We start from the raw sequence: 20,081 nt of genomic DNA on the forward strand, positions 1-20,081 counted from the left end.
TTGTGTCACACATGGCAGTTTTCTGTGATTATGAGGATATTCAGAGCATTGAACAACAATTTGACTATGGGTCACTCGTAGTGGTGAACCTACAGAGAATCATCCCCTGAATCTGCAGCTCCACTCTGAGCTTTATAATGAGTTTTAGCTCATTGTTTAGCTGTCCGGTCCGTAACTTACTGTTTTGGTTCACTCTAACTGCTCTCATAGTGTTGGGCTGCAGCAGGCAGTTTTTTTATAGAGAAAAAGCACTAAAAACACACTGTACACTACCTGCTCAGCATCAAAGGGCACACAGACCCAGTTAGCAACTAGCTGGTGAACATATGGCGCTTTTCCATTACATGGTACCTGCTCGACTCGCCTCGACTCTACTCGCCTTTTTTGGTTTTCCATTACGAAAAAAAGTACCTGGTACCTGCTAACAGATACTTTTTTTAGTACCACCTCAGTCGAGGTTCCAAGCGAGCTGAGGCGAGCCGAAACGGTGACGTGAAAACCTGCAGGCTGCTGACTGGTCGGAAAGAATCGTCACTGATCACTGCATTGCTAGCGAGAGACAGCATTTTTAAATAGTTTAGCCAGCGGTGGTTTTTTGCTGCCGGAGGCTCCACGCAGAGCTTTCTCCGTAGCATACAAGTGGCCTGATGTTTATACTTGTGCGCTGGTGTGTGCATTTGTGATGTGTGTGTGTGGGGAGCTGGTGAGCAGGGAGAAGTGAGAGAGTGACAGCGATTATCTCCGCAGCGAGTAGCGACTCTAGAGTCATATATATGTGAGAGAAACAAAGTGTCTGCCCTGTTCTTTCTGACCACGGTGGGAAATCTGGAGCAGTAAACGTTAACTATCTCTTTGATATCATGTTGTTTACGGAGACGGAGAACCAGGAAATGAGTCGGGGAAAAGCCAACGCTACTAAGCCACGCCCACGGCAGTCGCTATGACGACCAGCCACGCTGAGGCGGTACTAAAATCTGCAATGGAAAACGGACACACAGCGCATCGAGGCAAGTAGAGTCGAGTAGAGTCGAGGCGAGTCGAGCAGGTACCATGTAATGGAAAAACGCCATTAGTTAGCAATAATTAGCCTGTGCTTATGTTATCTCCTTACATATACCTACGCTCTCCGTCTCTGTAAGATTGGGAATGATTGAGATTTCTCTTGGCACAGCTACCAGAAGACTTACAACTTTCAGACACGTTGCTCACGTCACATTTACGTTGTCTCTCTCAGTTGGAGGCTGCGCAGTAAAGCAAGAGATCACCGGAAAAGTGCTTCTAATAGCCTTCACTGGTCTCCGTCCAGAGCAACGGGGTCTATTGGTCCATTATATATATGTCAATGGGAAAAGCCATTAAAGCAACGCTACTAAGCCACGCCCACGGCAGTCGCTATGACGACCAGCCACGCTGAGGCGGTACTAAAATCTGCAATGGAAAACGGACGCACAGCGAGTAGAGTAGAGTAGCGTCGAGGCGAGTCGAGCAGGTACCATGTAATGGAAAAGCGCCAATAGTGAAACATCTAGCAGCTAAAGAGCCAGATATTTCTCTAGGAGTTGGTAGAGACCAAAAACAGAGCTGAAAAAGGGTGAATATTGGACTTCCATTAACCAGGTGGCTAGAAACACGACGAAATGATAACGTTTCTAAGTGACTGCTTGATGTGTGAATAAGCAACCGTTTACTTACAAGTTTGCCATATCAACTTAAACTTTTTGTTTTACTTTTATGAACATATTGTTGACATTGCATATAATATTTTGTTTTCACAAATTTCTGATCTAAATGTGAGGAAAGTGAGCTAAGTAATTAAAATATATCAGCTATAAAATTGTATCTGATTTTTACATTTACAGTTACTAACTGTGATAAGATTAATAACTAGGCTGATGTAATACCAGGAGGCATTATTTATGGGACATATGCCACTGGAATCCTGAAAGGATGAGGTAATTGATTCTATCCTTCCTCCTTCTCCTTTCATCACTCAGATTTATGACGGCTCAGATTTTTATGTGGTGTTACTTTCCCGATTAATGAGACAGGTAAATCTGGACTGGGATTCAAACCAGATTGTGGGAACTGGTTAGACAGATTTTAATTGAGACAAGGGAGATTAGTCAGAGTATTTGATCTGTTGGCTCATCAGTTCTATCAGCATCAGACACTGTTAACATACAATACCATGTGGCTGGTATTTTGAGTGGAAGCCCAGATCTTGCCAGGTGTTCTACAGCTGGGCGTTGAATGAAGTGAGTCACTATACAAACCATCTGGTATGTTGTCCAGGTGGTCATGGAAGCACTTCCTTTCAAGTAAGACCAGGCTCCGGAAGATTTTCCTTCACATATGGAAATGAACTATGAAAAAGGCTGAAAAGACGAACTTGTTTCCCTACATTCACCATGTGCATGTGCATCTATCCATCTTTGTACCACATGCATGCACATTTATTACCTGTTCCCTGTGCACCTCACCTGTACATATTTATCATGTATATGTACATCATGTGTATATGCTGTGTATGATAGATCATTTTGAATTTAGGCTTACCTTTGGTTGTGATTGTTTTTGCATTGTTGTCACTGCTTTGTATTTTTCTAGTGTCTATTGCTGTCACTGTAATGACCTATTTTCTCCACAGGGATCAGTGGACCTTTGTGTGATCAATAAACAGAAATCAAAATGTATTCTGTTTTCCATGACGACATATGTTCTCATTTGCTTCAAGACATGTAAGTCGGGTAGACTTAACATTTTAAAAGAATAGTTTTTATACTTGCTGAGAGTTAGATGAAGCCAATCTTCTCATCTAACTCTTGAGAGTGAATGAGCATATTTCCCAAAATATTAAACTATTCCCTAAATTACATTTAGTTATGTGTTTGAATAATAACTGTCTATTCAAAGCCTGCTGGCAAAACTCCAGTCCTCTGTGACCCTAATTGTGAATAAGCACAATGTGTAAATGAACAGACTTTCTAAAAGCATGAATAGGGTGATTCAGTTGGTTTGGTGCATTCACATTTCTATAATGTTCTTTTGATAACCAGAGGCTTTAAAGGGGCCTTGAAGGGGCCACATTCACCCAGCAGTCAGCAGGTCAGTTTGAAAATGGTTGTGTTCCTTCTTAATTAGGCTCAAACAGGCATGTGTCACGGGTCATCTGAGTGTCATCTTTAGAGATAACAAGTTTTTGCTGAGGGAGAGGATAATGGTGCAACCCACTCACCTCCTATCACACCGAGGTCAACTCAGCGACCCTGATGGGGCGTCTGAACTGCTGAGAACGTCCAAGCTGTTAACAGGGTCACGCTTTTTTAAGGAGATTTGAAATGCTTGTGTGATGTGACTTTGATCTTGACTGACAGTTTCAAGACTGCCATTGACAGAGGCGCTCATGTGTTGCAACGCATCAGGCTGGGGGACAGGTGGGCTCCATAGAGATCTGCAGTGTAATAGCTCAGTGTGTCAGGCTCCTGCATCTGCAGCTCCTCAGTGCAGCTATAGGTCACTAGTCTCGCATTGCCAGACCTATACCTTCAAAGAGCTGGGTAGGAGATCTGGCTAGTCCACACAGCATTCTGGGATGGGAGAAAAACATGCTCTGGTTTATTGGCATTTCTTTAAACCAATTACAATCGCCTTAGCACCGGACGCAATAACAGTGCATCTGCAAAATAGCCTCGTTGTTTTGGTGGAACATGGACAGATAGTCTAGCTAGCTGTCTGGATTTACCATGCAGAGATCTGAGAAGCAGTTAACCATAGTCCTCATAAATCGACCGAAGTTTAGAATGCCAACACAAATAATGCAGAAGGTAATGGACATCTGGCTGAAAATGAGGCAGCGGATCTTCGGGCGGCACCGGATCAATCCCCTAAATGAATCAGACCATAATTGCGGCTCGTTCGGAATACGATCTCTTATTTTACAAAAATAGTTAACCGAAACATGTTTCTGAAAACATTTTAACTGAGAAATAGCCCATGCAGTTGCTGAATCTGTCTTTATTTCAAATCGACAAAGGTCAGTTTATAAGATTTTCCTTAGCTTTTTAGAGTCGTTGAGCTGAGCCGCTCCTCATTTGCATAAAATTGGCTGGATTAAACTTTATGCAAATAAAACTCGACGCCCCGCTTCTCCAAAGTCCCCACGACGCTACCAGAATGCATGACAATGGACACACACACCATGAGAAGGTCAGAGGAGAGTCCAGTGTCTGAGCACAAACCTTTTACTCACACCAAGGAAGCTGATACAAAGAGCTCTCTCCAGGGTGCAAAGCAGTCTGTCTGTCTGTCTGTCTGTCTGTCTGTCTGTCTGTCTGTCTGTCTGTCTGTCTGTCTGTCTGTCAGACATCAAAACAGTTGGCCAGGCAGAAAGGGTGTCAATTAAAGATCCTTCTTTCTATCTATGAAGGTATGAGTGTGTGCTTTAGTTTTCCTTTGGAAAAGACCTTCTGTATCAAATTGTTTCCATATCCTAACAGGAAGTAGAGTTTCGTCTGCGGATTTACATTTCCGCATTCATATTTTGGCAAAATATCCCTTCGTGTCAAAACTGATGTGCAGACCCCTTCGGGAATGGCGTGTATTCAGCCCTCAATAAGACCTACTTACATAACTTACCTGCTTAAACAAACAGACTCTGGAGGAGAAATTGCAAAGTGGATGCAGTGCCCAAATAAATGTTTGCATGTGGTTTGGAGCCAAAGATCTTGAGCCACAAAACCAATCCACATCGCTCATTGGGCTCGACACAGAGCCTGTGTTCACTAATTTGCTTTTAAATGCATACTAAACCATTAATCTATTCTTTTCCTATTGGGTTTATTATGGGGTATTATGCAAAAAGCATGTGAGATAACATGCAGCCACTTTCTCCTGAATTTAATAGTTGCAGATAAAACCAATAATACAAAGTGTTCTTTTCCTGTGTTAAAGTTGTAGACAGCAAAACAAAAGCTTTTGCAACACCATGCACTTGTTTTCAAGTAATTATATTTTAAGCAGTAACCTCTGCTGCTGCAGGCTTGCCTTGTCAGGGCAGAGACCTGTTTTGGTGCAGGGGGTAAAAGGAAACACAGTCCAGTCTTTGTACTTGTGGTAAAGTCACTGCATGAACTGTGCGCTTCACTGAGGGATTTCACAAACTTTTGACTTACGAGTAGCATTTCAAGAATCTCAGAGCTGTACCATGAATCTCCGGAGTGGGTTTATCACACTGTCCAGATCTTACCTTACATATAAAGTCTGACTTAATAATTCAAAGGAATGTAGACTTTCCTGTGGACTTTATATGCGCAACATCATGCATGTGTTGTAATAATGTATCATCAAGCTTATACATTAACATGACGGGTTGTAAAATAACAACAATTGGGCCCACTTCTGAGAACCAATGTTACTCCGAAGAGATTCAAACCCTTTGAGAAGAAGGTGTGAACATGCTGTGGGCAGGCAGAAGTGGTTTATAGGATTTTGTTACTGGACCTATGCCATCTCCACCTGTGAGCCAGCTGGATGTTGCTTTAAATTAGTCATCCTGTTTCTGAAAATAAGGTACTTTTTATTCATTTTTGTATTTTTATTTTTACATCAAAACTCATCTAGAGCAGATTTGAGATCCTTATGTTAAGAAGTAACAAGTCCACAAGCCTCTATAGAGGCAACAAAAAAAGGCCAGATTTGGACAGACTTTCTCTTGACAACTGGAGGCCATGTTGGCCAAAACTGTGAACTAAAAGGAAGTAAAAAGTAAAAATCCATCTCCAACCGACGTGAGAGGACGCTGGCGCTGGTTATTCGCCGCTTCTCCGTCTGCTATTCATCTGCTATTCGTCTGCTATTCTCTTGTGTTTGTGTTCGCTGTACCCCCTACCTCTGGACAGCCTCTGTACCTCTGGACAGTCTCTCTGCTGGTTCCCGAAGCCGCCTGGGGCTCCTTGACCGGACTCTTGCCTCGTCGGTTAGCCGCTAGCTAGCTGCCCCCGTTCACCAAACGCGTGGCGGCAAATCCTAGCTGCTTCGGCGGCTAACCCGATTGCTGACCTCCTCCTCATAGGCAACCTCCACCAGATGCGAGCCGCGACCAAGACTAGACATTCCTCTCCTTCGGTCATGCTGTGGATCATTTTGGCAATCACCTCATTCATCCATCTCCACCTCCACCTCTGTGCTCCTAGCCCGACGGCTAACCACTATCACGGAGCTCTCCGTCCCTCCGCCGGCATCATGATCAAATATTCAACTCTGCAACTGGTCCATCGTCCAACTACTCCATTCCATCCTGCATCCCAGTCTTATCAAACAGCTTGACTGTCTACGCCCGCGTTACATCCACAGAAGCTTCGCCCGCCAAGTTTGTTTTCTTCCACCACGGACAATCCATTCCATCCATCTGGTCACCTGCACGCTCTGTTGCACCTGTCCCACGTCATCTGAATGCTTTACCCACTGGTTCACATAGGGCTGAACGCATCATCAGGCTACACAGAAAACCGGGACCGGACTACAGTGCTTTCCCCACTTCACATACACTCAATCATACTCTCCAATCATTTGCTAATCGGCTCACTGTCCCCCCTCAACTGCAATAACCCCACACCCCAACGACCACACGCACTGCTAACCGGGACAACCTCAGATCTCTCCAGCCTGCCCCCATCCCACCACCCTCTCACCATGCCAACTTTGCCCTCCTCAACACCCGGGACACAACAATAAAGCCCCTGTCCTCCATGAACTAATCCGCGACAACACCCTTGACTTCCTTCTGCTCAACGAAACCTGGCAACAACCCAACGACTTCTTCTCCCTCAACCAAGCATCCCCTGCGGCTACAACTACATCTGCAAACCCCCGCCCTCCCACCGTGGAGGTGGCCTCCTATTTTCAATCAGAACTTCCGGATCACAGAACTCACCCTCCCCTCAGTATCATCGTTTGAATATCTCGCTTCAAAACTCTTTCCTCCATGACAGTCATCCTCATTTTACGCGCCACCTAAACCAAATCCCTCCTTCCTCTCTGATTTTACTGAACTCCTCACACTAGCCTCATCTCTCTCCACGTCTGCTGCTACTCGGTGACTTAAACATCCACATGGACTCCCCCACATGCAAGCTCTCATCAGAATTCAAAATTTTACTGGATAACTTCTCTCTCACCCAACATGTCACATTCCCCACCCATGAAAAGGTCACATCCTCGACCTGGTCTGCTCCACCAACCAACCAGTGCTCGACCTCCATCCATGCCTCTTTCCCCTCTCTGATCACAAACTGATACGGTTCACCATCCCTTCTCCAACCCGCCACCGCCTCCTCAGAGAAATCACCTTCCGCAACCTCAAATCTATCAATCCCCACACATCTCTGACCTGCTCTCCACCACTCTCCACCTGGACTCAACCCTCACCTCACCCGATGACCTCACAGACCACCTCAACTCCACCTTGTCTACCTCCCTCAACACCCTGGCCCCCTCAAAACAAAACTCGTCCACTTTTAACACCTCTTCACCCTGGTACACACCTGCACTCCGAAAAATGAAACAAACTGGCCGCCAACTTGAACGTCTGACAAAGAAATCATCCCTCACAGTCCATCATGAAGCCTATAAATCCCATCTCATCGCCTACAAAGATGCCCTCATTGCCGCCAAATCTGCCTACCTCTCCACCATCCTCACCGACCCCTGCCAAAACCCCAGAACCTCTCTTCTCCACATTGAACAACCTCATACAGCCTCGGACCAACAGCCTCCTTACCTCTACTCCGGATCTCTGCAACTCATTCCTCCACTTTTTCACTGACAAAATCAATCTCATTTACAAATCCCTATCCCCTGTATCTGACCTTCCAGGATCTACTCCAGCACCTACCTTGGACCCTCCTCTCTCCATCCCTCCAGACCTCCCGACCCCTCCCTCCACACTTCCTCCTCTCCCAGTTTAACCCAGTCACTCCTCCTGAAATCTCCAAACTCATCAGCTCTTCCAAACCCACTACCTGCTCCCTTGACCCCTCCCTACTCCACTTCTGAAGTCCTGCCTCCCGGTCCTATGCCCCTACCTCACTAACCTCTTCAACTCCTCACTGTCCCTTGGAACTGTCCCTCTGCTTTCAAAACTGCCGCTGTCACCCCAAATCCTTAAAAACCTGGTCTGGATCCCTCCTCTCTCAACAACTACCGCCCAATATCCAACCTCCCCTTTCTGTCTAAAACCCTGGAACGCATAGCGCCTCACAACTACAAACCCATCTTCTTGCCAATAACCTATTCGAACCTCTCCAATCTGGTTTTCCCCCCTACACAGCACAGAAACCGCTCTCCTCAAAGTCCTCAACGACCTCCTCACCTTTGCTGACACCGGTTCCCTCAACATCCTCATCCTCCTCGACCTGAGTGCAGCCTTCGATACGTGAGCCATAACATCCTGCTCACCAGACTCAAAGACCTCGGTATCGACGGTACTGCACTCAGCTGGCTCCACTCCTACCTTTCCAACAGATCCCATTTCATCTCTCTCCACAACCACACCTCTGCCACAGCCACAGTCACTCAAGGTGTTCCCCAAGGCTCCTACTTGGCCCCTCCTCTTCATCATCTACATCCTCCCTCTTGGTCAGATACTCCGCCACTTCAACCTGGACTTCCACTGCTATGCTGGACGACACCCAGATCTACCTCAGCACCAAATCCCCCCACAATCCTCCCCTCTCCCACATCAACTCCTGTCTGTCAGCTATTAAAACCTGGATGCAACACAACTTCCCCAAACTCAACAGCGACAAAACAGAATTCCTTCTGATCGGCTCCAAATCCACACTCAGCAAAACCAATAACCCCACTCTCACCATCGACGGCACCATTGTCTCCCCATCTCCCCAGGCCCGCAACCCCGTGCGTATCTTTGATTCCACCCTCTCCCTTGAGCCTCACATCCGTCAAGTCATTAAAACCTCCTTCTTTCACCTCCGCAACATCGCCAAAATCAGACCCTCTCTCACACCCCCCCGCTGCTGAAAGACTCATTCACGCCTTCATCTCCTCCCCGACTGGACTACTGCAACTCACTTCTCGGCATCAGCTCTACCAACATCAACCGACTCCAACTGGTCCAGAACTCAGCCGCCCCCCTCATTACCTGCTCCAAATCCTGGCACCACATCACTCCAGTCCTAAAACAACTCCACTGGCTTCCCATTTCCCACCGGATCACCTACAAAATCCTGGTCCTCACCTATAAAGCCCTCCACCATCTGGCCCCTCATACCTCACTGACCTCCTCTCCCCTTACCAACCCTCCACGGTCCCTCAGATCCACCTCAGCCGGCTCCCTCTCCATCCAAAAGTCCAACCTCCGCTTGTTTTGGGGACAGAGCCTTCTCCAGAGCAGCTCCCAGGCTCTGGAACTCCCTCCCTCCCAAGAGATCCGCACCTCTGAGTCCCTCACCATCTTCCAGTCCCGCCTCAAGACCCATCTCTTCACCTCAGCCTACCCATAGTCCACCTGCCCCCTCCCTTTTTCATCTGTATCTTGTTTTGTTCTACTTGTTTTGTTTGCTCGTTTTGTTTTGTTATGTTTTTATAATCTACCCTGCCCTGTAAAGCGACTTTGAGTCCATGAAAAGCGCTATATAAATTCAATTTATTATTATTATTATTATTAAGTATAGAAATGTTTTACTGCTGTAAAGGACATACTTTACCAATATCATGCACAGATTGACCCAAAAAATGACAGGCAAGCCATTTACTTCCATACTGTGTGGAGCCTTCATACAAGCAGTCCCTGTGTGTCTCGTTCAGTGACAGGGAGAGAGCAAGTGTGTGGACCTTTTTAAGCAGATCCTGTATTGGTCTCTTGACCTGGTGTAGCCTGTGTCCTCTGTGAAGAGAGGCTTTGTTGCCCTCAGACAGCTCGTAGCCTTTAACACACACCTTCATAATAGTATCTGTGTCTGTGATTTTCCATTTGGAAACGTATGAGCTTTTAACCTCACATCCCAGGCTTCGCTCCACACACAGAGGGAAAGAGAGAGAGTAATCATTATAAGCCTAATGATACAGTGGCCCTCTGTGGCTGCACTGTAATCACCAAGCTTCATACACACACACACACACACACACACACACACACACACACACACACACACACACACACACACACACGCCACATCAGTTAAGCAAATCTTGATGTCTTCCCGTAACATGCTAACACCTGAGCATTGTACAGTGTACAGTACGTGTCACTGCTTTGTGCTTAGCTTTGCAAACCTGAAATGTAAAATGTTTAAAGATGGATGTTCGCCAAAAAACAGAGCATACATGTCTGGACTACTATGGACTGATTGCTAGATCCTGCCTTAACACACTTGTCTTATGTTTGCTGTTGAAGGTCACAGATTTCTTGCTGCTGAGTGCAGGTTCCTCTTTGGCCTTTGACCTGTTAGCTTAGCAACAGTGTAATCTCAGTAGCAGCTGTCTTCAATACTGACAGCACGAGAAGCACTGCACGCTTGCTGCCAGACTAATCTAATCTCCTCACTTTCCCTGTAAGAGGATGGCATTCTAAACAACTGTAGGTGTGAAGATCGTTCTTCAATTACGTTAACATACTTTACTTGCAGTAAAGTCTAGCACCTCAACATCTGGCACTGTGAGTAGTGCCATGAGGTTTATGCACGATGCCTCCCACAACCATTATCACATTATCCACTTTAACCAGAAGACTCATACCACAGAGGCATCAGAAACCCCCCCTCTCTCAGGGCTGCATACACAGGGATCACTGCAGAGCTGAAGCTTGTGTCGTGTGGCGTCTCTGGGTGCTCTGGGTGATGGTGGGGGTGAGCGATGACTGGATTCAGTGTTTGCTGCTGGACGGGTGACAGTTGGGGTCAGAGGTTCACTTTCCCCTCAGCTCCATCACTCTCTCTGGACTGGCTTTCAGAGGCTCAAAGAAAAGGTTTGATGAGGCTGACTCGGAAGCATCAAGGCATCTGGCAGCAGCAGCAGCAGCAGCAGCGGCTGCCCTTCCCTCCACATCCTGAGGGCCAGCAGAGCTGCTCTGTGGCGGCCAGAGGAGGCAAACAAGGTCCACACTGTGATCTTAACACAGACCGAGGGGAGCGGTTCAGGTTACCCACTTCGGTAGGTGTGTTGCCACAGAGAAGCTCACTGTGAAGAGGAGAAGACTGGAGGAGGGGATATGTGGTGCAATTGTAAGTTTACACACAACAAAAGGTTTTTAATCAATAAAACCTGACCAGCATTTGTTAGTGAAATCCACAAACTCTCTTCTAATAGATTCTTGTTTCTGACTGTAATACTGTAAATCATATGGATGGCTTTCAGATGCTCTCACACTGACATCAGAGCACAGTGAATATGTCAGCACGCACAGTTCACACTGACTTCATTATACTTCAAATGATACTTCTGTCCTCAGTTTACATTTAGATGAATGTGCTCTATATTTTAGCTAAATGCAGTCACACTGGCATGTCTAAAGTTATCACCTGCATGACTCTTTTCTAAATGGAAGTGATTAGTGAAAACTAGAACATGTCTCTGGAGAGGAGGTGCCGGCTTGTAATCACTGGTGCAAGACTCTTTCGCAAAGTATAAAGGGATTTTTTTGAATGGTTAGGATGACGTAAATTGTTGCCAGACTGAACAGCTTGTTCACCAACGCTGTTACACACTGCCTCCAGACAATATAAAGTGACAAGATGTTTCCCCAGGCTGGTCTGTAGGGCCTTTGAACATACAATTTATGAATATTTCTTAAATTAAATTGTTAAGAATATTTGTGAGATTTGGAATAGACATTTTGGGATACACACTTTTAGGATTTCTTGCAAAGTTAGCTGAGAAGATCGATATGTGTACTGTAACTATGAAGCTGTTTCCAGTCTTTGTGCTAAGCTAAGCTAACTGGCTGCTGGCTTTAGCTTCATATTAACATATCTATTAAAGTATTTTTTTAGAAGCCCTAATATTTCAAAACTTAACAATAATTATAATAAGCTCAGATAAAACAAATTTGGACATTTCATAAACTTCTCATTGGGCACTTAGAAGTAAAAGATTTAGTTCGAAAGACAATGTTTTTTGTTTATTTAACATCCTGAGAATGTTACAAATGGATTTGGCGGAAAGTTGGACATACTGTATAACTTTAATCCTTATTCTGTATTGATGTCTTGACGTAAAAGTTCAACATCCAACTTCCGAGTTGACTATTCAACACAATTGCATTCACATAAAATATTCTTGGAAAACAGCAGCATGAAAATAAACGATTAACAAATATCAGCATTTGCAAAGGGGGCAGTTTGTAATTTATTAAAAAAGTTCAGCAATGGTAGATTTGGACTCTGCTGAGGACCTTAAGGAGTCTTTGTGTGAGATGATTCTCTAAGGACTTTAATTAATTTAAGCTAAATGAAGTCCCACCAGAGATAATTTCCATTAGTGGTCCATAGCTGACTAGTCATTTCCCGGTTGGCTTGGATTTCCACCCAAAATCTTTATCTGCTTAGTTTCTAAGGAATAGATAGGATTACAGGTGCAATCATTTGGACAGTGAGTGGTGAGGTATTAGTGACTGCATCTAAGCTGGATTTAAAACGACTGACTGGTCATTCCTTCGGGTGAAACACAGTTGAAAGCAAGGGAGAGCAGAGCTACTGTACAGGACAGCAAGGATTCATGCCTTGGCATCAAAACTCAGGCCATGGAAATAGCATTGAAGGGTTTTCCTGTGAAGGTCGTAAATATTCCATGGAGGAATAATAACCTCAGTACTCTGCATACAGACCCCCCTCTGTCCGAACAAGGAGAGACCATCATTGGAGTCTATCTGATAGTGTTGGGTAAGTCAACCATTATACTGGAATATAATATAGCTTGAAATGTAAGGTTGCAGTGTTTGATGTCCATGCAAAAAATATTAATCATTGTACATTATACTACTGAAACGTACCCTAGATTAATGTATATGAAAGGGCATATATATACTACTGACAAAATGCTTAAAATATTTTCTTTTAGTTTCAAACTTGTTTTGACTTCCATAACTATGCAGCACTAACTGTAGCACAAAACCCTCTCAAAATAGTTTTGTCCTTTAAATCCATTAGGACGAACACTAGCAAGAAAGACATTACACATTATTAAGGAGTCAATGACTGTTGTTCCTCATAGTTCCAAAGGCCAGTGCACCACTGACAGACAGTTTGGTCCAGTTGGTCCACGTCAACTAATGCAGCCGAGAGATTTGTGTAAGACAAGGGATTCTCTTGGATTTTCGCCGCTGCAGTTTAACCCCAGAGAAGTTCCGCTATTCCGGTCTCTATTCTATAGGTTTATTATTACATTTTATTTAGTAGTTTAGCAGCTAACACAATGATAGATGTCAGGAACTAGGAACGATGCAATACAACATAATATAACACTCTACTCTACTTAACTCTACTCTACTATGCCCCACTCTATTGCCTCTACTTTACTGTATCATTCACTCTATTATATTCTAATCTACCCTGTACTCTATGGCAGTATCCTATACTAAACAACATTATACTACACTGCAATCTACACCACTATAGCATACAACACTACTATACTACATATACTACACTATACTATACAACTCTATACGACACTGTAATATACTATACTGTACTATACTATACTATACAGAATGAATAAATGCATGAAATTTGATTGTGTCATGCATACTGTATAACTATGTTGTGCTGGTCCTGGTACCCTGCCAATGCCTCCATGAATTGACAGAATGGGAGCAAATCTATGAACCTGCAGCAAACATGCTTTTCGCTTCTTCTGCTCCACTATCCTAAACTTTAAAAAGACATGGTTACAATTCCAGGTGCTACAATCTACTGTATTACTATTACTATTTTGCATTATACTATACTATGCTATAATATATGATAACACTTTTCTAAGCTATTGTACTAAACTTCAGATAAATCAGATTAGTGATCTTATATATACTATACAAATATATTACTATACTATACAATTCTCTACTCTGTTGTATTTTACTATACTATACAATACTCAACCAATACTCAATACCAAATCTGCTACTATACTGTACTCTACACTCTATAATTTGTTCTACTCTTCTCTACTCTATTTTATTTTACTATACTATAAAATGATGTGATCCACATTTGTATACTGTACTTTGCAATACAATACAATTATCTACATAAATCTACTACTCAACTTTACTATACTACACTATACTTTACTAATACTATACTATACCTTGTTCTACTCTACTATACTCTACTAAACCATACCATATTATACTACACTATACCTTACTATACTATACAATACTATACCATACTAGAGATACCATTCCATACTATACTCTACTATACCATACCATACTACACTATACTATACTATGTTCTACTCTACTATACCATACTATACTATACCTTACTATACTATACAATACCATACCATACTAAACTAAACTAAACTATACTATACCATGTTCTACTCTACCATACTCTACTCTACTACACCACACCATACTATACTACACTATACTATGTTCTACTCTACTATACTCTACTCTACTATACCATACCATACTATACTATACTATACCTTACTATACTATACAATACCATACCATACGATACTAAACTACACTATACTATACCATTTTCTACTCTACATACTCTACTATACCATTCCATACTATATTATACCATACCATACTATATTATACTATACTATACCAGACCTTATTATACTATACAATACCATACCATACCATACTATACTAGAGTATACCATTCCATACTATACTCTACTATACTATTCTATACTATACCATACCACACCATACCATACCATACTAAAACATACCGAACCATACCATACCATACCATACCATACTATACATACTATACTATACTTTACCACACCATACCATACCATTCCATACTAAAACATACCAAACCATACCATACCATACCATACCATACCATACTAAAACCTACCAAACCATACCATACCATACCATACCATACCATACCATACCATACTATACTATACTATACATACTATACTATACTTTACCATAACATACCATACTATACTATACTTTACCCTACTAAACTATACTATACTATACCAAACAGTATGTGGGTGACTAAATATTCCCTAAATATGCTGTGTGTTTGTCTCTTTGTAGGATGGCTGTCCTGGTTTGGAAACAGTTTAGTGATGTTTGTCCTGTACAAACAACGGGCCTCGCTTCAGTCAACTGATTTCCTCACTTTAAATCTTGCCATCTCTGATGCCAGCATCTCCATATTCGGCTACTCCAGAGGGATCCTAGAAATATTCAATATCTTCAAGGATGATGGGTATTTGATCACTTCCATCTGGACATGCCAGGTAAAAGCCACACCAAGAAAATGCTTGATTTAAAAGAGTTAAATTTAAAAGAGTCACTTATTACGTTATTATGTAATACTGTAATATTCTATATGTATTTTCCACCAAATCTTACTGTATATTGTGGTGCATTTTGCAGCATTAACAATTAGTCAAATCCCTGGAACGTTGGTTTGAAATGGTCTAAAAGTGATGACTGTGCAGAGTTGCAAGAAACTTCTGCTCTCTTGGGCCAATCCCAATTAATGAAGCACATTAAAGGAATCTGTGTGTGTGTGTGTGTGTGTGTGTGTGTGTGTGTGTGTGTGTGTGTGTGTGTGTGTATGTGTGTGTGTGTGTGTGTGTGTGTGTGTATGTGTGTGTGTGTGTGTGTGTGTGTGTGTGTGTGTGTGTGTGTGTGTGTGTGTGTGTGTGTGTGTGTGTGTGTGCGTGCGTGCGTGTGCAAGGGATTATGCTAGTAGCCATGTGGGCTGGAGGTTAAATCTGTAATAAGATTACCACTGTGGAGGCCTTTAAATGGAGGAAACTCTTCAACCAGCGTGGCACCTGTCAACAACCAAACGGGAAGCAAAAAAGCGACATGATTGCATGATTTAATCATATGTTCTTATGTTGCTGAATTTTGAAATGTAATCTGTATTAAATAAACAGATGAGATGTGTGTTATTTCTAAGACTTTATGTTTTCCTTCTCCCACAGCCTCATCTTGAAATGAAATGGTTGTCATACTTTAGCTTGGAATTCATCCAGGGTATTTCTTGCTCAAGGCAAGCTGTGGTGGAAACCGTGATATCCGCAAGTGAACGAAAACAAGCTGGTGTAACTAGAACATTTTCAGTCTCAGAACTGTAAACCCCAAAATCTGAGTGAGAAAGATATTTTAAATTGCAGACTGCTGCTCTTAAGCTTCAGTACAGCCACTGAGATGATCGCTCAAGCGTCCAATCTCAGGTTTTCAGTTGAAGAAGAAATATTGGGATAGCAGCAGTACGCCCCTCTCATTTCACCTTCCCCTGGGAGAGGTGGGCCTAATATAGGGATTTTCAGAAGTAAATGAGGGGCAAGTAAGAGGTGACAGATATAGAGGAGGGAAGGAACAGGAAGGTGAAGGAGACAGGCATGTGAGAAGCATTAGCAGATTACTGCATGGAGCATGATGGGACATGACCAGTTGCAAGCTCAGCCAGATCCCTGTGTTTTAAACCCTATGGGACAGGACATATGATAGAGTCTGGGACCCTTTGATGTTGCAAAGGGGAATACAGGGAAAGGATTGACAAAGCAGTGTACAAGGTGTATAAAAAGTACTCTGATTTTAAGTCATTACTTTTATGATACTTGTTGTGTGATCCAAATTTCACATATTTTCTCTTGAACCCAGATAGAGTCAGAGGTAAAACACTGAACTGTGAGATGATCTGGGATGATTAAATCACATCATTTCAAGAAGCCATCGTCCTAATGTCCTTGTCCTAAATTCTTACAAAAAAAAAATAAAGAGAAAATGTCCTGAATGAAAATCATTCTGGTCCCGACGTTCAGTCCAGTAATCTGTCGAATGCGAGGGTGTAAAAACGTGATGACTGACAGTAATGGGATTAGTACTAAGGAAGATCAGAGCCCTTAACTGATCTGTGTCACCTGGACATGGCACAGTAGGGAGCTGGGTTTTGCACAGTTGGAGCCAGACTGAAACACAGTCGCATAATACCTTTTAAGGAGAGCTGTGATTAAAAGATCATCTTCCCAAACAATGGACGTAATGCTAAAAAAGCTACATGGTTTAATGCATTGAACTTTTTCTCCACCAGATTTTTGTGGACATCAAGAAAAATGTAATAACAGCTATAATATAAAATAAAATAAAAATGTCCCAATGCTGATCGTGCAAGTTAAAAAGCTTGCAGTTCATATCAGAGGAAATGCTCTGGGTCTGAAGCATATTGCCCAAAAGGCAGGAAGTGAGATAAAGTCCAAAGCAAAACAAACTCAGCAGACAAAGGTCTGGAACCATTAGGCTGGCAATGGATCAATGCCAGAGGCTTCAATCTCCACTCAAAGACATTATAAAGATGTGAGGTCATGATTCACCAACCACTCTCTCTCTCTTTTCTTCCAGGTAGATGGCTTCCTCACCTTGCTCTTTGGCCTTGCAAGCATCAACACCTTGACTGTCATCAGCATCACCAGATACATCAAGGGATGCCACCCAAACAAAGGTCAGATCAAACCTCCCTGAAATTCAAATTAGAGGACATAAAGAAAGCTTCAGACCAGCGTCTCTGCCCGCCTCACATTCCAGCAGTTCTTATCTGACAGTGGAGTGTGTTTTTCAGTGCTAAAGAAACCTTATTACCGACTTTAGCAGTGGAAATTACTACCACTTCTCTCCAGCAATTTCATTTACATTTTGCCAACATGTCATTAAGTTAACTTGAGGTGATCTATTTTCGGGTGCAACTGATGCCGAAGAATGTCTTAATTATATGGAAATTAGGTTGAGCAACTGTTGTCAGCATGGCATACAAGCTTTTACTGTTTGTGGCTGTAAAACACAAGCTATAGAAACTGTGTGTGGTTTTCTTTTTACATTGGTGGTTGTGCTATGAACATTGGTGAGATATCAAATTTATTATGTGCCAGAGTACAGCTGCATCTACTGCAGCGGCAACACATATTGATGTAAATCATACAATCATACAAATGCAAGAGGATTTTTATGTCCAAATAAAAAGAATTTAGGCCAGGTAAACTTGAGTAGGTATCCATGCAACAACATAAAGTAATTCAGCCTAACAAAGCTAAGTAACCCATAGCAACAAAGGCGCTGTATGTTACCAATCCTTTTTCATAAACTGTACTGCTTTTCTCGGGTTTATTGACACAAGATACATGAGCGTTGCTCAGAAGTTGATTTTCTTTCTCCCCCTGAATACAAAACAATGTGTACTTTGTCAACAGAGGTTCTTTTCAGTCGCAGATGTTTGCAAAGGCCGTTCTTATAAGAAAAGGCATCATTGTTCAATAAATGTCACAATCTTGACATTCATAACAAGTCAAGAATGCTGCATCTTTAAGTGCCTCTCACTTTTTCTGTCGTGCGTTCGCCAAGGTCATAACATTTAACCTTTTCAAACTACTACCACTACTAATACTAAAAACTATCACACAATCTGTTCCATAACTTGGGAATATTATGTTGCAATCCTTCTGTGTGTTTCTGCAGCTTACTGTATCAGCATTAACACCATTGCTGTATCGCTCATCTGCATTTGGACCGGAGCGATGTTTTGGTCTGTTGCTCCACTGCTGGGCTGGGGCAGCTACACAGGTCTGTTCTCACACACTGATCTAACAAAAGAAAGGCGTATACGACTTTTACATTCAAAGCCTTGATCTGACCTCTGTGTCTTCTGTTCCTTAGATCGAGGTTATGGCACCTGTGAGGTGGACTGGTCCAAAGCCAATTACTCCACCATCCACAAGTCCTACATCATCTCCATCCTCATCTTCTGCTTTTTCATCCCTGTGATGATCATGCTCTTCGCCTACGTCTCCATTATCAACACAGTGAAAAGCACTAACGGCATGTCAGCTGATGGTTTCATCACCACCCGTCAAAAGAGGGTGGAGAGAGACGTCACAAGGGTAGGGAAAAAAAAATTCAAGTTTATTTCTGAGGTTTTTATTAGAGAGACTTGATTGGAAAAGTAAAATGAGACTCTTTAAAGCTCTGCTTAAAAGTGTCCTGTCTGCAATAAATCTCCTCTAACTATACTCACGTCCTGACAATTGTTCCCTCATGTTTCTCTCTAGATTTCCATTCTAATCTGCACTGCTTTCATCATGGCCTGGTCCCCATATGCAGTGGTGTCAATGTGGTCAGCCTGGGGCTTCCATGTGCCAAGCACAACCAGCATCATGACCGGTCTCTTTGCCAAGTCTGCCAGCTTCTACAACCCGCTCATCTACTTTGGCATGAGCTCCAAGTTTCGCAAGGACGTCTCTGTGCTGCTGCCGTGCACACGAGAGCGCAGGGACGTGGTGCGTCTGCAATACTTTCAAAACATCAAACCCAAAGCTGGGGGCACGCCCCCACCTGGATCAATTCCTGTCCAGAAGCTGGAGGCAAAATATGCAGCATCCAATGCTGAAAGCGACTCAGGGGTCAACAGCCCATCTCAGACTCCTCCATTTAACCCACAGGGGGTCTTCCACATTGACCTGCCCTCACACATTGAAACATCACAGTACTGGTGTGACAGGCTCTGAAGACATTTGACTTGATTACAAGGGGAGATTAAGAGTATTTTTATATTTTTTGGTCTTACCCGTGTTAATAAATAATGTATGTGTAACGAATGTTAATAAATTATTTCGCACTTGTTGAAATAAGAGTTTTAATTTCCAGGTCTCACAATGACCATTTTTTTATTAGGGCCTCAGCACCGACAGCGGCGAAAAGGCCGATTTGATCTGATCCACTTCAAATTTGGTCTGTGCCATCTTAAGACCTTAGAGATGAAAAGTTAGTAAAAGAAAAAAATTTCGTCATAGGGCATGGTCGTGGCAGGGCGGCCATTTAGTGCGTTTCGCCAACGAAACAGGAA

General features: G+C 42.9%; 1 protein-coding gene across 1 annotated transcript; it reads left to right on the top strand.

Annotated features, from left to right (window-relative positions):
- Positions 1-12,647: 12,647 nt before the first annotated feature.
- On the top strand, positions 12,648-19,863 carry LOC120547567 (opsin-5-like). Its single transcript, XM_039783038.1, has 6 exons — positions 12,648-12,893; positions 15,266-15,471; positions 17,591-17,690; positions 18,698-18,802; positions 18,896-19,119; positions 19,288-19,863. The coding sequence occupies exons 1-6, from the start codon at positions 12,755-12,757 to the stop codon at positions 19,741-19,743; spliced, it is 1,230 nt and encodes a 409-aa protein (XP_039638972.1). The 5' UTR covers positions 12,648-12,754; the 3' UTR covers positions 19,744-19,863.
- Positions 19,864-20,081: the final 218 nt, after the last annotated feature.

This window comes from Perca fluviatilis, chromosome 19, assembly GCF_010015445.1.
Source record: "Perca fluviatilis chromosome 19, GENO_Pfluv_1.0, whole genome shotgun sequence".
In the NCBI taxonomy this organism is placed as follows: Eukaryota; Metazoa; Chordata; class Actinopteri; order Perciformes; family Percidae; genus Perca; species Perca fluviatilis.